Here is a 25,136-nt window from a genome sequence, read left to right as displayed (position 1 = left end):
TGTGAGCTCTCAAAATATTTTTTGCTTTCATTTCCGCATAAAGTATTTGAGAAGTTAGTAGCGTTCTTGCTAATGATGTGGGTAACCACAGAGGATTCTGTCATTTAACTCATGTTGTTAATGTGCTTGTGTGTGTGTTTGTGATCACTTTAAAGCAACAAACCAAATCCCAGTCAGATATCCAGCAGTAACGGGAAACCAAGTGCCGTGAACGGAGCGGTTGGAGCACCTCACCAGGCCCAGAATGCACTAATAGGCCGTGCTTGTGAAAGCTGCTACGGTAAGTAGAATGGTCACTGTTGTGTGTGTGTGTCATGCCTATGTTAAGCAATTGAATAGTTCCATTTGTACTCACATGAGAGCATCATGCATGTAGGGCATAGATTCTATGCTGACCTCAGTACTTTTCTTTTAGCAAGCCTGCATGATTGCAGACCACCAACCTAAACACAGTCCCCCAGCTGAATATTGAGGTTTACCAGGTGTTTACAACACTCCCCGTTTTTGCACAGGCTGGCAAGCAATCAAAATGGGTGGTTTATGGTGTCCCTGGTGGGCCACCTTAGCTAAGTTTATCTCAGTGAATAAGCAGTTGTGTCGCTCTGAGAATTCGGTGAATGCCCTGAATTTTCAAACTGTTAAAACGAAAAAGATATATAAAGCTTCTTATTCAAGTGTGTGGCATTTGTTGTTACAGTATACATCTATAATAGATGTGTGTGTGTGTTCACGTGTACAGATAAGTATTTTATGCTCGATGGATCAACATAATTTTATTTTCTTCTTTTAGTCACACAGTCTCATCAGTGGTATTCTTGGGGTCCACCCAACATGCAGTGCAGGTTATGTGCACCATGTTGGATTTATTGGAAGAAATATGGTGGCCTGAAAATGCCAACACTAACAAATGAAGACAGATTTTCTCCTACTCAAACCACAGAGGTAGGATTTCATTATACTGTAGTGATGATGATGGTAATATGTGCAACCCAGTCCTTTTAACGTTTACTTGGAGGAAGTCCCATCATGTTCAGTGGGGCCTGCTCCCTGTTGCATGTGCTTCTGTAGTGCTGATTTTTTAAATTTCATTTTATGATTAGGAATAATTTCATAATTATAACTCACAATTAATTGTCCACTGTGTTTTATCGTGGAAATTTAACTGCTTTCCATATTTCCTGTTTATTTGTAAAGTTGTGTTCGACTACCTTGGGTTACCCTGGTCAGAGAAACCATTGTATGAGTTACACAGCTTTATACAATGCATTTTGAAAAGGTGTTTGTGCTTCGAAGACTGGAAAGGAGTTCTTTGTAGATTGTGTGTTCGGGTGTGTACAGAAAAAAAAAAAATGTTTCCCAACTATGGGAACTTAATCTGTTCTCAAATGGGCAAGTTTTCCCTTGCTCATCTCAGATTAAATTGAAAAGAAGCATGGATCCTTTTTTCGACCTGATCCTATGCTAAGGAAAATGACCCTTGTCTCATCACTCCTCACTGCTCTGCCAACTCCAACCCCCCACTTTCCCTTTCCTTCCTTGCCAAGTGGTGATGATTTGGGAGAAACAGTGATGGTGAGAGGGAAGAGGAGGGAGGTTTGTCCAGGAGGCTGATGAGAAATGTAGGATTCCCAAGGTTTAGTAAAGGTAAAGGTACCCCTGCCCGTACGGGCCAGTCGTGTCTGACTCTAGGGTTGTGCGCCCATCTCACTTAAGAGGCCAGGGGCCAGCGCGGTCCAGAGACACTTCCGGGTCACGTGGCCAGCGTGATGAAGCTGCTCTGGCGAGCCAGCACCAGCGCAGCACACGGAACGCTGTTTACCTTCCCGCTTTTAAAGCGGTACCTATTTATCTACTTGCACTTAGGGGTGCTTTCGAACTGCTAGGTGGGCAGGAGCTGGGACTGAAAGACGGGAGCTCACCCCGCCGCGGGGATTCGAACCGCCGACCATGCGATCGGCAAGTCCTAGGCACTGAGGTTTTACCCACAGCACCACCCGCGTCCCAAGGTTTACTGTGTTGCAATTCAGTGGGTGAGGAGCACTTGTGGGGATGGAGGGAGAGTAGATTGGAATTCTTCTCTGTCTTGGATTTTGCAAAGTTAGGGGAAGGGCGTAACTCAGTGTAAGAGCATCTGTTTTCCATACAGCAAGTTCTGGCTTCAGTCCTCGGCATCTCCAATGGGGGCACGCATGCCCCATGTCTGAAATCCTGGAGAGCCATTGCCAGTCAGTGTGCTGCCCCCTAGATGGACCAATGGCCTGTCTCAGAATAAGCCATGTTTCTGTGTTATTGGGTAAGGGGGGAGGGCAAGAGTGAATTTGGGCACTGGTCTTGATTTTTATATTATAGACACATATAAGAAAACAGTACATTAATGAAAGGGAAGATCTCAGAAGTAAGACTTTTAGTTTGCGTTTTGATTCTTTCCCCCCCTCTTACAGGAAGCATGTGTTAGAACACACATGTCTCGACAAGCCACGCAGGGAATACCAGTCCGGAACACAGGCAGTCCAAAATCTGCCGTGAAGACACGCCAGTCGTTCTTCCTCCATACGACATACTTGACTAAACTTGCCCGCCAGGTCTGCAGAAACACTCTACAGTTGAAGCGAGCTGCAAGAAGACCGTTTGTCCTTATTAACTGTGCTGCCATTAGGGCAGAATGTAAGATGTTTCTAAATTCTTAGTTCAATGTGCCATTATTCCAACCACTTTCTGTCGTCTTTTTTTCGTTTGTTTGTTTCTTTTGCAATAAACACATTTCTGTCTATAGCCCCTTTGTGTTATTTTATTTAAAGAAAACTTTATTTTCATTTGTCTTGCTTGTCACCAAAGAACAAAGAAAATACTGTAAGTTTATAGAAAGCTTAGTGCTTACTGAATAATAAAGGAGGTGTCAAACGCAGACATTGACCCAATTATAGCTTTGTGTGCTATCATACATGCTTCCTTTAACCTCTCCATATTTAATGTATCTGGTGGAAAACAGGCACCCAGTCTCATAAAACATGAACCATATTTTTGCCATAACATGAACCAATATGGTGCATAGATAGTGAAATAATGAAGGGGTCACAGGTTTGAAAGCAAAGGCTTGTTTAAAGATGCAGCATCCCAGTTCATGGCAGCATTGCACTGGGGCAGCATAGCGGTCATGCACAAAACAACCTTTATAGAGAGACTTCAGTGTAAATGAGGTTTCTATTGGGACAAACCTAAGGAGGACTCAATTATAAGCTGTCCTAAATGCATATTAACCACGACAAAGCCAGTGATATCAGTGCAACCATAGGAAATTGACCTATGCAAGGATGGAGCTGAAAGAGACATGGGGCTGCTGCCAACAATGGCATTCCAGTGTTGGCTCCATCCTTGTTTCCCTTGTAATGTGTGGGACCACTGTTTTGACATCTATTTTGTCACCCCATTCCCAAAGTCCAAATCATTGGCTGGGTTTAAAATGATGTCAAGATGTGATAAAGTTGAGAGCACACACTACTATGTAAGAGAGACCAAGGGGTGCTGTTTTCAGCAGCAAATGCCTAGTCTGTAATTTTGCCCTAACCAGATGTGATTCACTACCAGGCAGAGCTGTAGGTCTACGGTCCTCAATTTATCTCATCAGATAAAAATGATTCAGAACGTTATTTTTCACAACCATAGAGGAAGGTTTCTGCTTCTTGCAGAGTTGAGGAGACTTGATTCAAGCGAAGTAAATTAACAAGGTTGTTTTGCTTATTGAACATTTCCTTGGAAAGGAAACATTTTTATTGCTGTTTTCTGCATTGTTTTACCACTTCTCCCTTGTTTTCATCTGAATTGAGCTTTTGTTTTCACAATGCATTCCTTCCACACTTTCACCTGTTTGCATATTCATCTTATGTCAAAATGAGAAGTGCTTCTATAGGGGGGAAAAATACATCACATCAATGTTGGATTTTACTATTGCTCTGAAATGAAAGAGGTATATTTTAGGATAGGAAAGTGTCTTCCAGCACACAGATACAGCTCCCAGCTAAGCTTCCCTGTTGATTGGCTTTGGTGGAAGGGGATGCTGTGATCAGCTGGGTTAAGGACTGCACCCCAGTGGCTCCTTGAGCATACAAAACACAAGACTCATTCATTTTAAGATAGCTCCACATTGTGAATGCGAGTATGGAGGTCCCTCCTCCCTTGCTATGAATAGGGTTCACTTTTTGCATACAGCAGTCTCTCCCCCCCCTCCTTTTTTTCTTTTGCATGTTCAAATACCCCCTGGACCTGAGTGCTTGACACAGCAGAAGTTGTTTCAGTATATGTTAGTGGACAGAGTGCTAACAATACAGCCTTCGTTCATCTCAGGGGAGCTGGCACAGTGGTGGGGCACCTCTGGCATGCAAGCCTCATTAGACCCCCCCCCCCCAGGAGCCCATATTTGGCCCATGAAGTCATTTCCCCCAAAATCATGCCCACCAACGACACACCTGGCGCCATATGCAACCTCCGGTACGTCACAGGAAAGACGTGGCTTAATAGTGTGCTCCCAATTCTTCCTTGGCAAGTGGGGCTCACGGACAACCCCACCAGGATCAGCTGCACTAGGAAGTTCCCCATTGGGGTTGCTCTCAGCGTCAATTACTGATTGGCATTTGGTGCATACCCCTTTGGAGGTGTTGGGTAAGCGCCAGTCAGCCGGCTGATGCTGTCAGTGCGTCCCTTTGGTCAGCCGCTTGGCACTTCATGTGAGCCCTTTTGCAATCTGTTTGCTTGCATGATTTGCATTCCGAGTACCTGCAAAGGGGGATTTTTCCTCTGCCAGTCCATAGCTGCGAGCACATTAACCCTGCATAAGCTATATTGAAATCAAATGATTGCTTGATGGACTGTACTCTAAGCGTAATCCGGACCTTGTCAGTGCTTGGATCTGGAGACTGTTAATGTAATAGAAAATCGTATCACCTTTGAGAATATTTATATATTTAAATATAAGAAGAGCCCTGCTGGATTTGATCCAAGAGCAATATCTAGTCCAGCATCCTGTTTCACATAGTATGTTTCCAGGTGAGACAGAAGGACCCCCAGGCCTCTCCTGCTGTTGTTCCGCAGCTTCTGGTAATGCACAGACATATTGTCACTGAAGCTTGTGGTAGAATATAGCAATCATGACTTGGCAGGAACATTAGAACAGTACTGCTAGGTATCACCTAATAAATGCCACCTAATATTATTAGATAAATTGCTACCAACAGTAGTGTGTCTAAAAACAAAATGTGTACTGTGTACATCTGTGACTCACAGTTTTTGCTAGCTAATTCCACAAGGGAAAAAATGTGTATTTTAGCAGAATTGTAATAGTATCCATTTCTCCACAGGCTTGACGTAGTGGCACCTAACAAGCCCATGCCCTAATTTTTCATACAATGGATGCACAAATGAATGTGCATTGCAACAACACTTTGAAATCACTGTCAAGCATTGAGAGGCTTGATGACGCATGCTAGGCTGTTGTGTTTTATTATACAATATTAATTCATCCTGTTACAACTTGATTTTGTTTTAGACCTCAAATCTCCTGTTGGAGATAAAAGATGAACATCATTTCCTTTTCATTTTGATTATGCTTCCTTGTACACAGAATAGATAACACATAATATAGTTTCATGAATGTTCCATTCAGATTTGTATGATTAAAAAACACAGATTACATTAAGAGAAACAAACTTAACGCCAAGATACTGGATTCTGAGAAAGGGAACTGTGTGCTTGTTTTGCATACATGAGTTCAATTTGCATGCTTTGTTATACCAACTTAATGTGCAGCTCTCATCATTTCATTGAGGTTTCTATGCAGAGAGGCTCAGTGGACTCTGCCCAGCAGTGGTGATGGTAATAATGTTCATTTATCTATTATTTGCAGGATTTTGAACTTCTAGGAACAAAGTAGTGTGCTGTTAGGGCAGGCATAAAAACCTATATTATACGCAAACCTAGCTTGCTGCGATGTGACTCAACTTTTAGCATGAGACCAGTGAAATAAGTGGTCTAACTTCAGGCTAATGCTCCATGTAGTCTAGTAATGTCTCTGTTATCAATGTTTCCTGCAGATGTCTTTCACATCACCTGCCTTTTTCAGAAATTCCCAATATTTGAGCCTGAGAAGCTTTGTAGTTGAGGTACTTGTGGTACCACTCAGCTGAGATTCCTGGATGACAAGGGGTTGTACTAGATAACCCTTGTGGTCCTAGATATAATTCTTTGATTCTATTATCTTCTGTAGAACTTGGAGTAATCACGGTGCAAAGATGCTCTCTTAAGAAATGGACGATGAGCATGATCTCTCAGGCCTGGGGGCAGAAAGAAACTTTTCAAGCCCACGAGTAATGCCATCACCTTTATTTACACATTGGTGTCCCTTCAATTCACTAGGGAGCTTCCCCAAGACTCTTCATAGACGTGTCACGCTGAGGAATGAACTTGAGAGTGATGCTAAAGAACAGTAATCTTCTTAGCAGAATAAGTTGGAAAGCACAGGGAGATAAATAAAAGGAATGTGAACAAATTAAAGGACTGGGACTAGCGAGGGAAGAAGCTCCCAGTGGAATTAATTACACATACACACAAGAGCTGAATGTAAAGCTGTTATACGGTGTAACATGTTGCTGCAGCTTTTTTTAAAGGGTGTAGAAGAAGGATTGTCATTTTTAGGCTTGAGCAATGGAGGTGAATGGAAAGGGGCAGTGATGCCACCTCCGAAAACAACTGCTCATGCTGGCCAGGGTGGAAGGTAGGGGTGTGTGTGTTAGCCATGATTTTTGCCACTCCGGCTTCAGGCCAGTGCAACGGAGAGACCCATTGCTTATAGCTGGACTACCTAAGTGCATTCCTGATAGCCCAGCTGCATCCTCTCCTTGCTTATGTTGGCTCTGAGACCCCTCAACCAGTGCAGTCCAGCAGAGTCCAGTGGAGGGAGACCTCTTCTGCATCCTGTCTCCCTGTAGCAAAGCAGGTCAAGGGTTAGGACTGATCTGCCCATTCCCTGTATACTGGTTAAGTACTGTATATAGGGGTTGTAGTCAATGATAGCTTTACACTAAGAGAAAATGCTTCCATTCACGTAAGGCAAAGCACCTAATTTTTACCCCTCTTTGCGCTCTACTGCAACCTATCCCATATTGTTCAAAAGGCTCCCTCAAGTCTCAGGTGGGCTTGTTGCAAAGTCAAGTGATGCTAGGCATTTGCAATGAGTAGGAGATTGGTGAAAATTAGGTACCGCTGTGTTGTGTGAGCAGAAGTAGACAACGCATGCCTTGGATAGGAGGTTGGAAGCTGTGGTAACTGCTTTTATAAAAATACATGAAAGTAAGAAATGTGAAGTGAAGACAGACATAGTGCAAAAAAAATATTCACCAGCCAATTATTCAGCTGTGGTGCAAGCCCAGCTTCCTCTTTGCTTCTTAAATGAAGTGGCAATTCTGTATGCCAGAAATACCTTCAGCAGGTGTCCATTAAGCATTGCATGAAACATTTGCTCATTGCATTAGATTTAAATGTATTTTTTTAAAAGTGCAAGGCTGCAAGGCTGTGGAGTCTTTTGGTGACATCACAGAAGGTCCAGCCAATCAGCACTCTGCCCAGCCGCTTGTTCTTCCAAATTGCACAGCAATTCCCACCCACTCCCTTCCATCCTCAGCTAGGGGAAGAAAAGGTATGTTGGGACTGAGCATGGTGGACAGAGTTTCCAGTGGGGCCCCTTTTCTCTAAAAATCATTGCATGTGTCTTCATCCTACATTGAAACTGAAGGCAAATGTTATTAGGACCAGGGCTTAGTTAAATTTAAGGAAGGTTTCATAATTCTGAACATGGTTCTAGGGAGTTCTTTCTGCCATGTTTGTTTTCCATTGCAGGGCTCTAACTGTAATCGCTGGTAGAAATGAACAATGGCATTTGAAAAGAAAATAATGGAGGGAAAACACATGTGGCTAGATTAGAATTGCCAGAGCAAGCTCGCCATTGTTCTGCTGGAGAAAGTTCATTTTAGTATTCAACGATTAGGGGTTAGAACTTTTTAAATTAGTTATACATTTCCAGGGAAACTACAGTCGTGCTGGGCTATTTCATTTCTGACTCAACAATAACTCTCAATGATTTGCCACACCCACATCTTGCAGGTTCCAAGTAGTTACAAGAGCAATTCCCTCTCCATAAAAATAATCCTAATGGAACATAACCCCACTTAGTGAGAGACTGGAAATGGAACAGAATGGGGAAAAGTGCAGGAGTTAGGTAAAAGGAAGAACATGTGAAAGACGTCGTAAGCTTTATAATAAAACGTACTGAGGGTTGGCACCTGCTTGTAGTTTTTATGGGTTGAATGCATTTCAGGAGCTCCAGCCATTATAAGATGAGAACTTAAGAGCAGAGTTTGTGTTTTTTGGTGAAGGTTTTGTGAATTTGAACTAACTTCAATCAGTCCTGAATTTGGGCTGAATTGTCAGTCTGGGATTACTTCTAAAAGAATGGGAAGAGCAGAGACTGCAAGCATACAGCTAGCCAGGTATCCCGCTCATTTGGGATTAATTTGTCTCACATTCTGTGTGTGCGCACACACACCCTGGATTGCACATTCCTCATATTTGTTTTATGATGTATATTTTATTGCAAAACATGTATAAAATTCTAAGTGCTATACCAGGGGTCTGCAACTCGCGGCTCCGGAGCCGCATGTGGCTCTTTTACACCTTTGCTGCGGCTCCGGGGCGGATACTAGCGGGGGGAGGAGGTGCATTGTGCGCCCCGACATGCCCCACTGTGGCGGGCGCTGTACTGGCTGTGATGTCGCATGGGGGTGGTGCGTGCGTTAGTCACGCACCATCCCGACGTCACCTTCCCACCCGCTGTCAGATCGGAGGGCAGCAGCGCGCATGCTTTAAATGTCGCAATAGTTTTGCGGCTCCCAGGTTTTTTTCTTCAGAATCGGGTCCAAGTGGCTCTTTTTGTCTTAAAGGTTGCAGACCCCTGTGCTATACCATAGCTTTAATACAAAAATACAACCTAAAACCAACCAACAGCAGTATATTAACAAGGAGTAGCTATCAGAGAAAAGCAAAGCAAAAAATAATAATTAGGGAATTCAAGTGTAGAAAACAGGGTCTTGTCTTAAGGATCAGAGGGGGCTGGGCAAAAAAGCTTTCTGTTTTTACAGTATGTCTGAAGCAACTGATGACTGCTGCTTCATGTACAGCAGAAGGGGAAATAGTCCATTGTATAACAGTGTTTCTCTAACTTGGGTCTCCAGCTGTTGTTAGACTACAAATACCATCATCCCTAGCTACCAGGGATGATGGAAATTGTAGTCCAACCACAACTGGAGGCCCAAGTTACAGAAACACTGATTCAGGGGCACTGTGGTGCCATCCATAGAATTTCCCCTGGTGATCAAAATGGGTTAGGTGATATTTCATGTGACATTGCAGTCCTTAGCAAAAATTAAAAACTCTCAATATTCATGGCAGTTTTATTTGTGTGTCAGTACGTTTTAGTATAAAAACTCACCCATAATCATATGAATGCATGCAAGCATTCTTTTTGTAATAGGCGTCCCGAAACTTTTATTTCTCATATTGACTTGCACCATGCCCTATAAAATTACACCTTTGGAAGTTGTGCAGGTTCAGATAAGCCATTATTTCTTCCAGCATATTTTTGGCCTCTGCTATTGTTTTCCATGCTGGATTAATGAAATAGGGAATTTATATCTTGCACTTCGGCTTTTACATTTCTGCTGAGGCAAAGCCAGATGAATTTTTGGTCTTTGTGATGCTATGGCATTAAGTTGTATTTTAAAAGGGTTAGTGGATTTGTGTGGGAAGTGTGTGGAGATAGGATTACATAAAATAAAATACGTGAGCAAAGTTTAAAATGCCTAGTTGGTTTTGAATTCTTCTGTTCACTGAAAGCATAATAAAAGGGGCTGTTCCTGAAAATTAAACTAATAAATCTTGCAATATACACATTCCTTATACAGCAACATCCTCCATTGTTTCATTGCATAGTTATTTGAATTAGAAATATTCTCAGGTTCAATTTTGGCTCTTTTGAAAGAACTCAGTATTTTGGAATTTTATTCAAGCTCTTCTGCTGTAGTCTGACTTGTTGAGGTGTTGAAGTATTGTCTTCTGTTTAACACACACTTCTAACAGGGGGAAAAAAGAGAGAATGAAGGTTCTACAGTACTTTCATACTTATAATTTGGACTGAGCAAAGGGGAAAGGATTGGATTTTGAAACTCCTCTAGGATGGCTTCTGGGATCTTAAAGGGCCAAATGATCTTTGCTCAAGTTTTGAAAGACAGAGGGTTATCCCGTTCCATCGAAGCCATATAGTTGATCTTGAAAGTTCAGACATGATGAACTTTCACATCTGATCTAATCTGAATACACTCTATTATACATGCAGTACCAAAAATGCTCTGTCAGCACAAAGATTTCTCTTTGCATAATGGAACATTATATCCTTTTCCTCCCCCCTGTTCCACCCTAAATCTGTCTGAGGTTCCCCTCAACCCTCAGAAAAAATTAGGGGATGGAGTTGGGGAAAGGGAAGGAAATCCCATTGTACAAGGGGAGATATTTACAGGAATGGGCTCCTGTGCAGAGATTATACATGAGAGGCATAAAAAACAGGCATGCCTTCCTTACTAATCCCTATCCAATGCCGTTCAAACAAACACAGCCTTTATTTCTGCCTTTCAACCTAAGATAACTTGGTTTGTGTGGAATTTAGGGCAATGCAAGGCTGGTGCCTTTTTCTAAACGGACAGCAGAATAACTAGGTCAGGAAAGGCTGAAATCCTATGCACACTCCCTTGAGAGTTGATTTGATAGGATTTTCTGCTGAGTCAACATGCACAGTAAGCCAGTGTGGTCCAACGGTTAGATGGTGTTAGATGAGGAGCCAGGAGACTCCAGTTTCTAATTTTCACTCAGACATGAAGTGGCTTGGGCCAGTCACCAGTTCCCAGTCTAGCCTACCTCACAAGTTTGTTGTGAGACTAAAACAGCGGGGTCCGAACCATCCATGCCATATTTAGCTAACCTGGAGGAAAGGTGGGTTATAAGTGTATCAAATAAATAAAAGTGAGTTGTAAAAATAGCATCATTATGAATTCTTCCTGTTTTGGTTCCATGACAGATCCTCATTAATGAGAGTATGATGAGATTCAAACACCATTGTTTTTCAATTCAGGTGACAGCTAATTATGGAGCACTGGAGATAATTGCCTGCCTTTTTGCTTTGTTTTCATTTATTCCACCTGAACCTTTTCTCGGGAGGCTGTGAATCAGCTGATGAGCACTTTTATGAGGTACAGTTCTGGTTGATCACCTCAAAACAAATAACGTAGAGCTGGGAAACCTTCATAAAAGCACAACTGAAATAATCAAGGGATGGAGCAACTCCCCTGTGGCGAAAGCTTGCAGACATTTGGTACTTTTTAGCGTAGAAGTTATGTGTTAAGAGTGTAGAACATTACATGTGATGTGGATAAAGTGAACAGGGAGAAGTTTTCCCCCTCACAGCACTAGAAAACGTGGACTTCCATTGAAGCTGAATGTTGGACGATTCAGGACAGTCAAAAGACTGTAGTTCACACAGCCTGGCAACCAATACAGTTGCCACAGCTTTCACTTTCAGTAGCAGCAGTGCACACATACATAGACACACACTTTGGAGGTGGGGGAGGTGTGCTACTGCAATGAGCCCTACCTCTGAGAAGTTGTTGGAGAACTTCCCCTCATCGGGAGAAAAATCCAGTGAAATGGTCCGCCATTTTCTCTGTCCGCAAATAGAGGACAACAAGTATTCATGTGCCTGGGTTTGGGTGGTTACTCCGTCACTTTAACCCAGGGGTGAGGAATCCTTGAATGACAACTCCCATCATCCATTGCCATTGCTTGCTGGGGCTGATGGGAGTTGTAGTTCAGCAACATCTGGCAGGTCAAAGGTTCCCTACCCCTGCTATAGTCAACACACCATGACGGCTCTTATGAGAGAACTGTAGGCAAGTAAAATGGTAACTTACTGCAGAGGAAAATCAGGTCACATTTGTGCAACTGTCTGAGTAAGGGCTTGTGAACAGGCCTGCCCCATTCTACAAAGACCCTTGAATGGTGCAGCTTCTCCACATAGGCTGGGCTTGGATTCCAGTGCTGCTGAGCCAGAGCCAGAGAGGAAGGCACCCCTTTGCTGTTGGACTTCAATGGATGTATCTGCTCCTTCACTCCATTGCCCCAGTCTTGCACCCAACAGACTTCCAGTTTATTGGTACATATGCTGTGCTTTATGCTTGCTATAACATTATACATTTTATTTTTATTTCCAAATCGTCTTTACAGTTTGTCTTTGTTATGCAGTCATTGTCCTACAAGGTGTTTTTAGTTTTGTTTTCAAGTGGTACAATGTGACAGGTTTAATTTTAAAAATAGCAACTATTACAGCCCAATGCTCACATGGATCACGAAAGGGCATAGGTTTGTAGAGTGAGGAGTGGCGCTGCTTTTTCTTTCACTAACTAGTTGGTAAGAGCACTAAACTCTTAATTTCAGGGTCGTGGGTTTGAGCCCCACATTGGGCGAATGATTCCTGCATTGCAGAGTGTTAGACTAACTTGTTGGACCCTTGTGGTCCTTTCCAACTCTGCAATTCTGCAAATCTGTGAAAGCCCCAAATGTGAACTCCTGCTCATGAGTAGGTCTGGGTGCTCTGGTCCTGACCACACTGAACCCCTGATTGCTGACATGTCTGCTGAGATACCCATGAACCTCTGCTACTGATCTGCAGGATTCTAAATTATGGTCCAGAGCGGTGTTCTCCAACCTTGGATGTCCATATGTTCTTGGACTATACCCCCCGTCTTCCCCAAAGAGTTTAGCCAATGGTTGCGGATGATGTGAGTTGTAGTCCACGAACACCTGGGGATCTAAGGTCAAAGAACACTGGTCTAGAGCAGAATGAGCAGTTTTGTCTGCTGAGGGACACATTCTCCCAGAGCCAACAATGGGTGGAGCCACAGCAAGAGTGTTCTGAGTTAACTAATCCTGGAATAAAGATCACCTTACTTAAATTTTCACCATAGCTACCTCAGTCCTATGTATGTCTTCTCAAAAACAAGCTCTACTGAGTTTGATGGGATTATTCTCAGAGAATTTTAAAAGACATAACAAACCAATACAGCTACAGTTCTGGAGAGCAAGTGAAGTTAATTCCTTTCTGGTTTAGTTTGCTACAAACACATAGCAGAAGCCTTCCAATTCTCTGTTCATTCTCCTGGTTCTCTCAGTGTCTCTCTCAACAATGGTGTCCTTCTGGATCACCCGTCTGGGCCTAGCTCCAGAGGTACATTTATTCAGAGGTTCCAGACCACCTTGCATGGGTGTCTTCAGAAGGTGGTGCTGCGGACACAAAATTATGAAGCCTAACCAGAGTTCCCTGGAAAAGAGGATTGGTTGTTAAACCACTCTGAGAATTGTAGCTTTGTGAGGAGGAGAATAAGGGTCTCCTAACAACTCTCAGCACTCTCAACAAATGATAGCTCCCAGCTTTCTTTGAGGGAATCTGTGACATAGTATCATAGTGCAGATATCTGGCTGCCTATAGTGCAGATGCACATAGGAGAGTGAAATCCTTGCAACGGCACCAATGCTGTCTTCTTCCAGGAAAACCTGTCAGGCGTTATTGATCTTTTCATCAACGGGACCCTTGACAAGCTTCAGAAAGCTGTGGCTGTCATTGGTTCTTCATCCTATCCTACTCTATCTTAAAATAATAATCTGTTTTTGATCCCTAGATGCTGACAGACATTGTGAATTTGTTGGAAATCCTTTGAAGATTAAAAGCACTCGGAAATCATTATCATGTATCATTGGATACTTGGGTGAGTTCTTGTTTAGCAAAATGAGTCGTAAGTCATAAAATGAGTGTTTAAATGTCCTATCCATGGCCAGCCCACCCATAAGGCAGACTGAAGCAGCCGCCTTGGGTGGTAGAATACCAAGGGTTGGTGCCTTCATGGGCACCTCTCCTGCCACAGCCAGAGAAGTGTGGAGAAGTGGCCGTGGCTTCCAGCGAGATCTCTTGAGATCTTGTGGAGCTCACCTGAGATCTTATACCTGCCACTGCTTCTCCTCACTTACCCCAGGGCCAGGGGTGTCCTGCCCACCACCACCAGAGAAGCAAGGAGAAGTGGATGTGGCTTCTGGGTTCCGGTGAGATCTTGCAGATCCCTCGCACGATCTTGCTGGAACCTGTAATGTGCAGCTGCACAATCCTGGTAAGGCAACACCTTTCCATTTCACCTCAGGCAGGCAGCAAAATGGGACGGGCTGCCCCATGTCCTATCAAAAGTCCTGTCAAAGGTCTTTCAAACATAATAGGCATGTTTCAGTGTGCAGTTGAGATTAATTGAATAGCTGTATATTAGGTTTCTGGCGGCATGGTGATAGCAAGGACATAAGGAAGAATTTTTTTAATGGAACCTTTCTTCTCAGGGCCAGTTTACAGACATGACAGTTCATTGTGTGTTGTTTGTTGCTGAATCATTGGTATTTCAAAAATAAATAACTGGCTGACTGTGGCATGGGGATGAGGGCTTTAACCCCCCCGCCTCAATCTTGAATAGAATTGCCCTTTTCTGTGTCTGCTATATGCAACAACAGAAAAACTTTCATTTGCCACAGGTGTGGGGAGTGGGATGATGATTATATTTCTTACCTGCCTTCCACCACCAGGTCTCAGGGCAGGTTCCAACAATTTAATATTAAAAATGGTTTAAAGCAAATGGCCATCACGGGAATAGGGTGGGTGAAGAAAACATATCTCAGGTGTCAAAGGCTAGGGAAAAGTGCTTCTTCTTCAGCATACATTGGAAATTGTTTAAGGAAGCTGCCAGACACAACACTGTGATTGGAATAGTGGAAGAGGCAAAGGACTAAACAATATACCCTGTGCTGTATATATACACACACATATAAACACATGCTCTGTTGCTTATCTGGCTTATCTCATCCCAGCTATTCCCATCACCACCCCTCAGTTAAGTTAAGCACACTAGGCCAAATTATGTGACAAATATCACATCTATATTTTTTTTGGCCCAAATGTGCTTATTTCTGACATGCATACCTGTGTTCAACGTAACAGGTAAGCAAGCCTTGTGCTATTGAACAATGAGATGATCAATGCAGTTAATTCTACCATCTGTGTGCCAGGCTGATAAAGGGAAATCCTGTAAACATCTATTTAAAGCTCGTGCACCTTTTCCAAAATGTCTGCATGCTGGGAAGCAATATGCTTTTTAAAAAAGTTTTTAAACGAGCAAGTGCTGGAAGAGCAGCAATGCCAGGTTGTCAATGGTGTGCCATTTCAACTAGATTTTACACAGCTTAAATCACTTTTCTCTCCTGCTCTCTTCACAGAAACAGTCAAGTAAGTGAAGGAGCATTTTCCTGTTCTTTTTTATGTGGGGTAGTGTGATATCATCTCTAAGGTTTTAGATCCTGAAGTAGGAAAATCGGAAGCATACCGTTGAGATGATTTGAAATAATTTCAGCAATATATCTTTTGTCGCCCCCCCCTGCCAAACCACAGAGATTCATCCTGCCATGAAGCCTAATATAATCAAGTCAACACCAAGCCTTCAGAGTTCAATGGCAAAGAGGTTGCTTGCTCCCCCTGGCCACTCATCGTTAAGTATTTTGGGGAAGAGAAACTACAGCCACCATCACAACGGCCTGGATGGTATGTGTAAATAAACTGACTTCTGAAATAGCTATTCTTTTTTTGCAATGTGTGTATAATCTAAAGGCAGCATCTTTGCTTCTTTCAATCTGGGCATTGGTATCTTCTACAACAGGCTTCCTCAACCTCGGTCCTCCAGATGTTTTGAGACTACAATTCCCATCATCCCTGACCACTGGTCCTGCTAGCTAAGGATCATGGGAGTTGTAGGCCAAAAACATCTGGAGGGCCAAGGTTGAGGAAGCCTGTTCTACAATAATAGTCAGCTTGGTCCCTCTTTGACGATAGGATTGGAGTTAACATAGGACCATTGGAAAACAAAGCCCAGTTGCTAGGTTGCAAGTGAGGCCAGTGGTTCTAGGGGAGAAGAAAGCAGGCAGCCATGGGCCCTGGTGTGCAGGTAGGCCTTGGCAGTTGCTATGGCAACAGAGCCTTGGGACCAGAATACAAGGCAGCCTGGCAGTGAGGTATTTAGGGAGGGTCAGCTGGTCTCGTGGGGAAGACATTTGTGAAGGAATTCCCTGCAGCCGCCCCCCCCCCCCATTGAATCTTCCTGCTGTCAGGTGGAGGAGGGGAGATGCTACCGTGCTGGAAGCCATGGATAAAATGTGGCCAACACTTTTCAATTAATTACTAGAATGTGCCCGGGGGATGGGGGTTGTGTCGCTGTCCCTTTTCTCCTGTCCGTCATCCTATTTCAGGGAAGACCAGTGGCTGTACTTGCTGGAAAGATCCATTTAGAAGCAACTGTCAGTGGAAAAGCATTTGGCTGCTGAGCGGCTGAGCTACTAATCAGGCAGCATTCAGTTCAAATATTAGTGACATTGTCTTGGCTCCAGATCCCTATTTGCAATATGCCAAGGGAGGGAGGGTAGTAATAATTACTGACTTTACAGGGATGGCAACAAGGTAATGTGTGTGATGTATTTTGAGCATTCTATGTAGGTGGTCAATAATCCTGAATATTAACCATGTTAGCATTGGAAATGGCAAGCCAGTTTGTGTGTATGCAAAATGCACCGTGCTTGAATTTATTTATTTATTGGCTTGAATTAATGCAAAGTATCCCAAGGGGAAGAGCCATTAGGCAATTTTTGCTTCTGTGTTACACTGCTGTGAGATAAGTGGGCTTTTAAAATTTTTTGTTAGCTTTGCTTAATTTTGGATTGTGAAGCCTAGACCTAAGCAATGGATTACCACTTTCCAAGCAATGTATTTGATTTGGTAATCTGCTACAGAGATATGCTTTTTATATTGATCCGCTGTGAACTCGCTATTTAATCTAGTAATAGTTTAAAACTGTTTTGGGAAGATCAGCACATGATTTTCATTCATAGCTCTATTTTGATTTCACTTGTTAACTTGTGCACAATATGTTTGTTTTGTCAGCCGAGGGGTAATGTGCTGAAACTGGCTAGAGTACAAAATCTCTCTCAAGGGATTCAGATTTTGCAGCCCTAAACTGACACAACCCCACTTCCCATTAATCTGTGGTGTTTGCATGACTGATTACATTAAAAATACATCATATTCCACCCCTCCTTCAAAACTCTGGATTAGGTTCTTGGTTGAAAAGATTACTGAAGCATTGCACACATTTGAGCACTCAAAGCACTGTATAAATGGCAATGCTTACAATGACAATATTTGTAATGGAACCACCTGTACAAGCCCCAAAGTGGGTATTAGGAGACATTTGTTTGGTTCACATTAACCAAATGTTCACTTCCTGAACCAATACCAAAGCTGAAACAGCCAACATTTGAATTTTGCACTTCTCTGAATTTTGCATATGTGTATATATTAAAATGTACATACAGTGGTACCTCAGGTTACAAACATCTTGGGTTACAAACACTTCAGGTTACAGATTTCTATACAGACTTGAGCAGTTCCAATCCAGCTAAGCTTTGCCTGCATTGGACAGCCTCTGGCCCATTGAGGTCTTAGCTGCTTATGCACTGGGTGCTGTTGTTGTTTAAAAAAAGCCAGATTAATCATGTGCAGATAATATAGAATTATTTGTATACAGTGGTACCTTGGGATAAGAACTTAATTTGTTCCGGAGGTCTGTTCTTAACCTGAAACTGTTCTTAACCTGAAGCACCACTTTAGCTAATGGGGCCTCCCACTGCCGCTGCGCCGCCGCCGCACAATTTCTGTTCTCATCCTGAAGCAAAGTTCTTAACCTGAGGTATTATTTCTGGGTTAGCAGAGTCTGTAACCTGAAACGTATGTAACCTGAAGCGTTTGTAACCCGAGGTACCACTGTATTGTATATAAAAGAACAGTACTCCATGTGGGTATATTTCTGCAGGCTCATTTTGTATGTATTAATATGCAAGTATTTTTATAAAGTTATGTGCATTGTTGAATATATGTGATTATTTCAGGAAACCTGGAGTATATGTGTATATAATATTTATGCAATATTATACATATAATAACAATTATAATAATGTAAATTTCATGTGAAAATTGTTTTTAGTTTTAGTGGGACCATTAAAAAACCCCAAACCTCTTCTTATCAATTTCCCTTGGCAAGGCAGGAATTAAAAAAAAAAATATCCATACAGATAAACTCAACAATGAGATTTTTTAGAAAATACCATATCTAATTTAGTTATGCATCTGGATCAGTTGTGTGCATGGTAGCCTGTTTCTGCGTATGGGCCCTCTTTACTGGACTGAAGCACCCATCTTTTGTGGAGAAAATAGGTGCTGAGACTGGAAAATATTTAGGTGTTGGCATTTTCCTCCACCATCACTCTTAGTTTGCTTCAGTGAATGGTAAAGGTAATCAGCAATCCAGGTTCTCAGCAAACATGTCAGGATGCATAGTTTTTTCAATAACTCTTGCTGGACGGTGAAAGTTCTCAAGTTAGCAGAGTGAACACCTCCATCTCCGTGTGCTAAGAAAAACTCAATGAATCATTATTTCTGTGTGTGTCTCAAGTTACAAAATCACGAGAAGCAAAAATGTCATTGCTGCCTTCACTTTCTGGCCAACACTTGGCTTTTAAACAGGAAAGATTCACACAATGACATGAGAATGGAAGCTTCACTTCTCTCCACATCTGGAAGTAATTGAATTATATATCTTTGCGGCGACAGATTTCATAGAATGCCAAAGTAGGCTAGCTCAGTGCGACTGACAAAGCGCTTGTTTGCAGTATTACCTGAGTATAGCTTGTTTTATTTTATGTTATTTAGATTTATTGCCAAATCAGGGCAGGTAAATAAAAGTAAAAGCCCTCCAGCAAAATAAAATGCAATCAAATCAACAAAATTACCCTGCCATTTCTCAAATGAGCCCTAAACGCTTCTGAAAAGTGCTCAGTCTTAGACTTTGATGCGTCTGTACATATGGAAGGGTATTCCATAATTCCAAATCAGTAGCAGTGATGGGGTTTTCAGTGGGCAGGTGTAGGTGATTCTCTGGGGTAACTGTGCCCCTGAAGGACCAGCTGCGCAGTCTGGGAGTCATTTTGCTCTCCATGGAGGTGCAGGTTAATGCTGTGTCCAGGGCAGCTGCCTACCAGCTCCATTTGGTATGCTGGCTGAGACCTTGCCTGCCTGTGTACAGTCTCATCAGAATGGTACATGCACTGGTTATCTCCCGCTTGGTCTACTGCAATGCATTCTACGTGGGGCTACCTTTGAAGGTGACTTGGAAACTACAACTAATCCAGAATGCTGCAGCTAGACTGGTGACTGGGAACGGCTGCCGGGACCATAAAGCACCAGTCCTACACTGGCTCCCAGTACATTTCCAAGCACAATTCAAAGTGTTGTTGCTGACCTTTAAAGCCATAAATGGCCCTGGCCCAGTATACCTGAAGGAGCACCTCCACCCCCAATGTTCAACCCTAAGATCTAGATCTGAGAACTTTCTGACATTCCCCTCAATTTAGAAGTGCTGGGGTATATTTTTGGAGACAGGAAGGAAATGAATTTAAACAATCTTTAAAAGCAGTATTTGGTTTGTTCTCTTTGTTCTCTCTTTGCCCCGTCTCTTCTTTTTTTCTTCATTGACATACGGAGAAGCACCTGACATTTCTGTCTGAAATCTGTTTTCAGTTCCTAGCTCATTGCCTTGGAAAACAAAATTCCAATATGCAACCCTGAGTCACCTTAATGTTTTAGCAATGACATAAACACTCATTCCAAGAGTTGCTGGAAGAAGCCTCACTTGTTATTACATTTTATAACTTTGGGGGCTCTCAAATTATATTTCTGTGTAACATTAATTTTACATGGAAGCATACGCGATCTTAATTTAGTAAGCTTGCTGGTTCCCAGTATACTTACTATAACACACACCCCAGTGCTACATTAGAGTTTCTCCTCGTGAAAGAATAAAAGTAAGATATAAATATGAAAAAAGAATAAATAATGCAATGCAGACTGTAGAAAACAGTAATGTGGAGCAAAGCCCCTATTTCTCAGGTGTGGGGCCCTACAAATAAATACCTAAACTTAATTCTCTGTGTCTAGCCAGGGTGAAAGCCATTGTGGTGTAATGGTTAGAGTGTCAGACTAGGACCTAGCAGACTCTGGCTTCAAATTTCCTCTAAGCTGTGAAACCCATTCGACTGCCCCAGCATCAGTAGACTAAAGTCCAACTACAAATGTTCCATTAGGTTACAGTTTTCAGTATGAGATGCACTCCATTCTGCTTTAGAGCACTTTCTCTGAATGCTAGTGATTTATAGGTTCCTGCAAAACGTTATTCTCTGACTACACCGCAATTATTTTTTCTTGTTTGCATCTAGGAACTTTGTCTTAATTGTCTAGCTGAAATTGTCAGACTTGTTTCCTCAAGTGATTGTTCTGCTTTTAGCAACATTGATTAGCTAAGCTCAGATTTTCACTTGACGCAGCACTGCCAAAGTAGCTTCACCTGTGGGTACGAAAGGAAATTGCAACCAGGTTAGTTTGACTTCAGCAACTTCAAAGCCCTTAGAAAGCATAATAAAAACAAATCATGTGTAAACATCTTGGGGAGCGGGGACTGATTGCTGGCAACCAATCTAGATCTGTTCAAAACTAATTGAGGTAGGACAACCCGGTTTTCCCTAGTGACGAGGAAGTGATTTAGTAGACCAAGGGGGAATACAGCGGTGCCCCGCAAGACGAATGCCTCGCAAGACGGAAAACCCGCTAGACGAAAGGGTTTTCCGTTTTGGAGGTGCTTCGCAAAACGAATTTGCTATGGGCTTGCTTCGCAAGACGAAAATGTCTTGCGAGTTCTGCGGGGGGTTTTCCCCTCCCCCCTTCCCCCCCAGCCCCTAAGCCGCTTAACAGCTGTTCTCTAAGCCGCTTGACAGCTGGTGCTAAGCTGCTTGACAGCTGATCTAAGCCGCTTATCAGCCGATCCACTAAGCCGCTAATAGCCTTTTAGCAGCTAATCCGCTAATCCCTTAATAGCCGCTAATCCCTTAATAGCCGCTAATAGCCACTAAACCGCTAATAGCGCTAATCCGCTAATGGGCTTGCTTCGCAAGACGAAAAAAAAACCGCAAGACGAAGAGACTCGCGGAACGGATTCTTTTCGTCTTGCGAGGCACCACTGTAGTCTGGTGAGCTTGGGAATAGTCAGAGGCCAAGAGACTGTTCTCATGGGTATGCGATGCAATTTTTACTCCTGAATGTATTAATTTTGAATCTGTGTGGTGCTTGGATGGGACACTTATCAGGGAACCATATATAACAGGGCTGGGGAAATGTTTTCAAGTTTGAGGGTTGCAAGCCAGTTGTGGAACGGGCCAGAGGCAAAAATGTATGAGATTTTTGTTAAAGGACAAGAGAGTGGGCAAATCTTACCCTCTAACAAACGGCTGTCCAGCCTCTACTTAAGTAATCTCCGGTGAAGGACAGTCCACTGCCTCTCAAAGCAATTTGTCAAATAGCTGTTAGGAAGTTTCTTTAAACATATAGCAGAAAACGGCTTCTTTGCATTTTCCGCCCATTAGTTCTTGTCCTGCCGTCTAGAGCAACAGCAAATAAATCTGCTCCTTTTTCTATGTTCCAGGCATTCCTATATTTGAAGATTGTTATCAATGCCATCTGCTGTGGTGGGCCCTGTAATTGCAAGGTTGCCTGTAGTTGGAGCTCTCTGTTTGGCATTCTGTATCTTTCAGTATTACGGTTTCTCTTGAGGAAGCTGCAATGAAAATAATTTGTTGTAAAGGGATGTGTGTAAGCCAATCTAGGTCTAATCTGTGGTGTTGTGTGTGGTTTTGTTTTAGGACTCTCCAGTCATACACATGGGACTAAAATGGTAAGTTCTAACATTTTTCTATCTGATTTTACTGGATTTGGACTTAAAGAATGTGCAGTACAATCCTATGCATGGTTACTCAGAAGCTAATGTGTCCGTTAGGATTTGCTCTCATGTAAATGTGCATAGGAAGGATTGCAGCCTTAGTACCAGAAGTGACTCATAGGACAGGGAGGGGTGACAATGCTTGCAGCCTGGGAGCTGGGTTGCTGATGTTTACTGGGAGAGATGGGGAAAATGGAGTGGTGAGGTTGTTGTGGTACTAACACACCAGCAGGAACACCAGATAGGTTCCACACTGATGCCTTTGCACTGAACCAACCTCTCTATTGCCTTTTCCCTCTCCCTCCTGGTAAACAACAGCCACATGCCTGCTGGGATGCTCCTTCTTACCTGATGAGACACCTGGTGGCATCTTCTTCTGAAATCTATTGTGCGTGGGGAGCCAATGTGAAACAGTGGCAAACAAGTGTTGGATTTGGAGACAAAGAGGGCCAAGTCCCCATCCTCAATTTCCCACAAAGTTTATATATACCATGTGGTCCTGGTCAAATGAATCTAAGCAATATTGTTATTGCTCCTGTGCAATAATATTTCATGTATTGTGAGATGGCTATTCTCATGATGTGTGTTCATCTTCAAGAGAGATACTGTTATTTTGATTTTAAAATTATGTTACAAATCAAGAAAACCCCAATAAATTCCTAAAGCAAATACTTAACAGTTGTCTGTTTTCGTTTAAAGAAATGAAAAGATGATTAGCAGCTGAAGCTCTGTTAGCAAACATTGGAATGGCAGCCATAGTTCCAGTTCTTTTCTGCTGTTAAAAACATATAAATAAATAGTAAGACCCCCACAATGACTTGAAAACTGGGAAGATTAGCGGGCTGAATTATTAGGATCATAAATATACCTTAGAGAAAAGTCATACATGAAATCTACATTTCATCTCATCAGCCAAGGAACTCATAGGGATATTTTAGGTTGGAGTGAAAGGTTCAAGTACCAAAGTATTCTGTCCTGGGCCATATGCCAGGGATGGGTGGGAATGATCCCAACAAGTGGCCCCATCTCCCTTCTCTTCCATTTCTTTCTCCCTCTTCTACTCACCCCCACCCATCCCTCAATGAGAGGAGAGAGACATCACAATTGCAAGACGTCTGAAATGATTGCTTGAAGAAGGTTTTCCCCTTCCTTCTACCCATAGTTTGGTCCATTTACCTGGTAGATTATGTCTCCCTGCCTCCTTCGGTTCCATCAAGATCAGAGGCACAGATGGTGGTGACACAAGAGAGAGCCTTTCATATGTCTGTGGCAAGATTGTGGAATTCCTTCCCAAAAGGGATTAGACTGGCTCCCTCCTTGTTATCTTTCAACTGGCAGGTTTCTTATTTAAACAGGCCTTTGAAAACGAAGGAGCAGACAATGTTGGCAGCTATCAGGGCAATCAAGAGTTCAGTACTGGTTCTAAATGTCCTTTATTGTATTTTAACAATTGTTTTTAGTTTTTTTAAAAAATTATTTTGTATTTTAAAGTGGTGTTTCTAAAAGGTTGTAAGCTGTCTGGAATCCCAGCTTGGGGAAAAGGCAGGCCATAAATACATTAAATATACATTAATAACAATAACAAATAATATTTGTTATTAATAATAATAAACCATCCATTATGACTTCGTCCCACCACATTTCTCTTGGTCTGCTAGCCACATCCTTCTTTTCTTATGGGCTTCCCCCTCCCACCATGAATTTAACTTGATGGCTACATGAAATTAGTCGCAAAGGCCACAGGTTATCCACTCTTGCGTGACAGTAGCATCATGCCTTTCCCACCAACTTGTACCCATCTGCTCATACAGAATTTGAGTCATTTAGTGACTCATAGCTCCAATCAAATCTCTTGTTGTGAGTCTGGTCTTCACTGTACCCTGAGTACAAATCTGAATGTTTGATGCAAAATGACAGAATCACTTGGTGACATAAACAGTCCAGAGCAGAATACCAGATGCTAACATTGTGATTCAATCAAGATCGCTGCTCATATCCATGTTTCCTGATTAATCAGGAGATCTGCTCACATTAGTGTCATCATAGTATCATTGCAATATCTTCCCTCAGTTTTCTAAAGAGAATTCACTGGATTTCCAAAATCTGTCATTCACAACTGGTGCTTGTATTAAATTCAAATTTGTTATTATTAATTGTTTTATGGTTTTATGCCAGAGGTTACTTTTGTTCTCAATAGACTTTGACATAGTGTATTTTGGCTGTATGTTTTGTCTTTCAGACACTGCTTCCTTGAATGGTTTCCAGCTCTGTTCTTAAGTTACAAATTCAAAATCTTATGTTACATAGATTATTTTTACTTTCAAAAGCTGTTTAATAAAACATTGCAATGCAACTTCTTTAAAAATCAGCTAAATAAAACATTTCTATCACCTAAAAAGGAGCCCTGATTACAGATTTTAGAACAATTATTTTGCAGATGGCAAGAAACTTTGAAGAAGTAGTTTGGGAAATTCGTCGTATGTCTGGAATCAGGAGTATATTAAAAGATGACCTAATAAAATTTTCCAGACAGATTGAAGAGGAGACAGGCAGAACAGAAACTCATTTATTCCTATATTTAAAAATTGGACACATTATAAATAATTTGAGCACAAAGTATGTATGGCCCACTCAGGGATTGTACTAATTCAGTTATTAAGTATGACTTATTGTACTAATTTTGGCAAAGTAATCTCAAATAATTATTTTAAAGGAACTTTAAAACAGATTAATAAAATTATGGTAAATCAAATTACCGTATTTTTTGCTCTATAAGACTCACTTTTCCCCTCCTAAAAAGTAAGGGGAAATGTGTGTGCGTCTTATGGAGTGAATGCAGGCTGCGCAGCTATCCCAGAAGCCAAAACAGCAAGAGGGATTGCTGCTTTCACTGCCTAGCGATCCTTCTTGCTGTTCTGGCTTCTGAGATTCATAATATTTTGTTTCTTGTTTTCCTCCTCCGAAAACTAGGTGCGTCTTGTGGTCTGGTGCGTCTTATAGAGCGAAAAATACGGTAATTGGGGAAAGGATCTTAAT

General features: G+C 42.2%; 1 protein-coding gene across 5 annotated transcripts in view; it reads left to right on the top strand.

Moving 5' to 3' along the window:
* The window catches only part of MTA3 (metastasis associated 1 family member 3), a 122,377-nt gene that overhangs the window by 67,309 nt on the left and 29,932 nt on the right, over positions 1–25,136 (top strand). For 4 of the 5 annotated variants that reach the window (XM_083433047.1, XM_083433045.1, XM_083433046.1 and 1 more), the window contains exons 12-17: positions 156–280; positions 791–942; positions 2,442–2,664; positions 13,824–13,910; positions 15,623–15,772; positions 22,024–22,055. In XM_083433047.1, coding sequence (XP_083289173.1) covers positions 156–280; positions 791–942; positions 2,442–2,664; positions 13,824–13,910; positions 15,623–15,772; positions 22,024–22,055 — 769 coding nt within the window. Of the gene's footprint in view, positions 1–155; positions 281–790; positions 943–2,441; positions 2,665–13,823; positions 13,911–15,622; positions 15,773–22,023; positions 22,056–24,339; positions 24,454–25,136 lie in introns of those variants that run through there. The other variant, XM_083433048.1, reaches the window with a different exon arrangement.

This window comes from Podarcis tiliguerta, assembly GCF_965153285.1.
Source record: "Podarcis tiliguerta genome assembly, chromosome: 3".
Lineage (NCBI taxonomy): Eukaryota > Metazoa > Chordata > Lepidosauria > Squamata > Lacertidae > Podarcis > Podarcis tiliguerta.
Note: the sequence above shows the minus strand (reverse complement) of the source record. Positions and strands in the feature narration are given on the sequence as shown.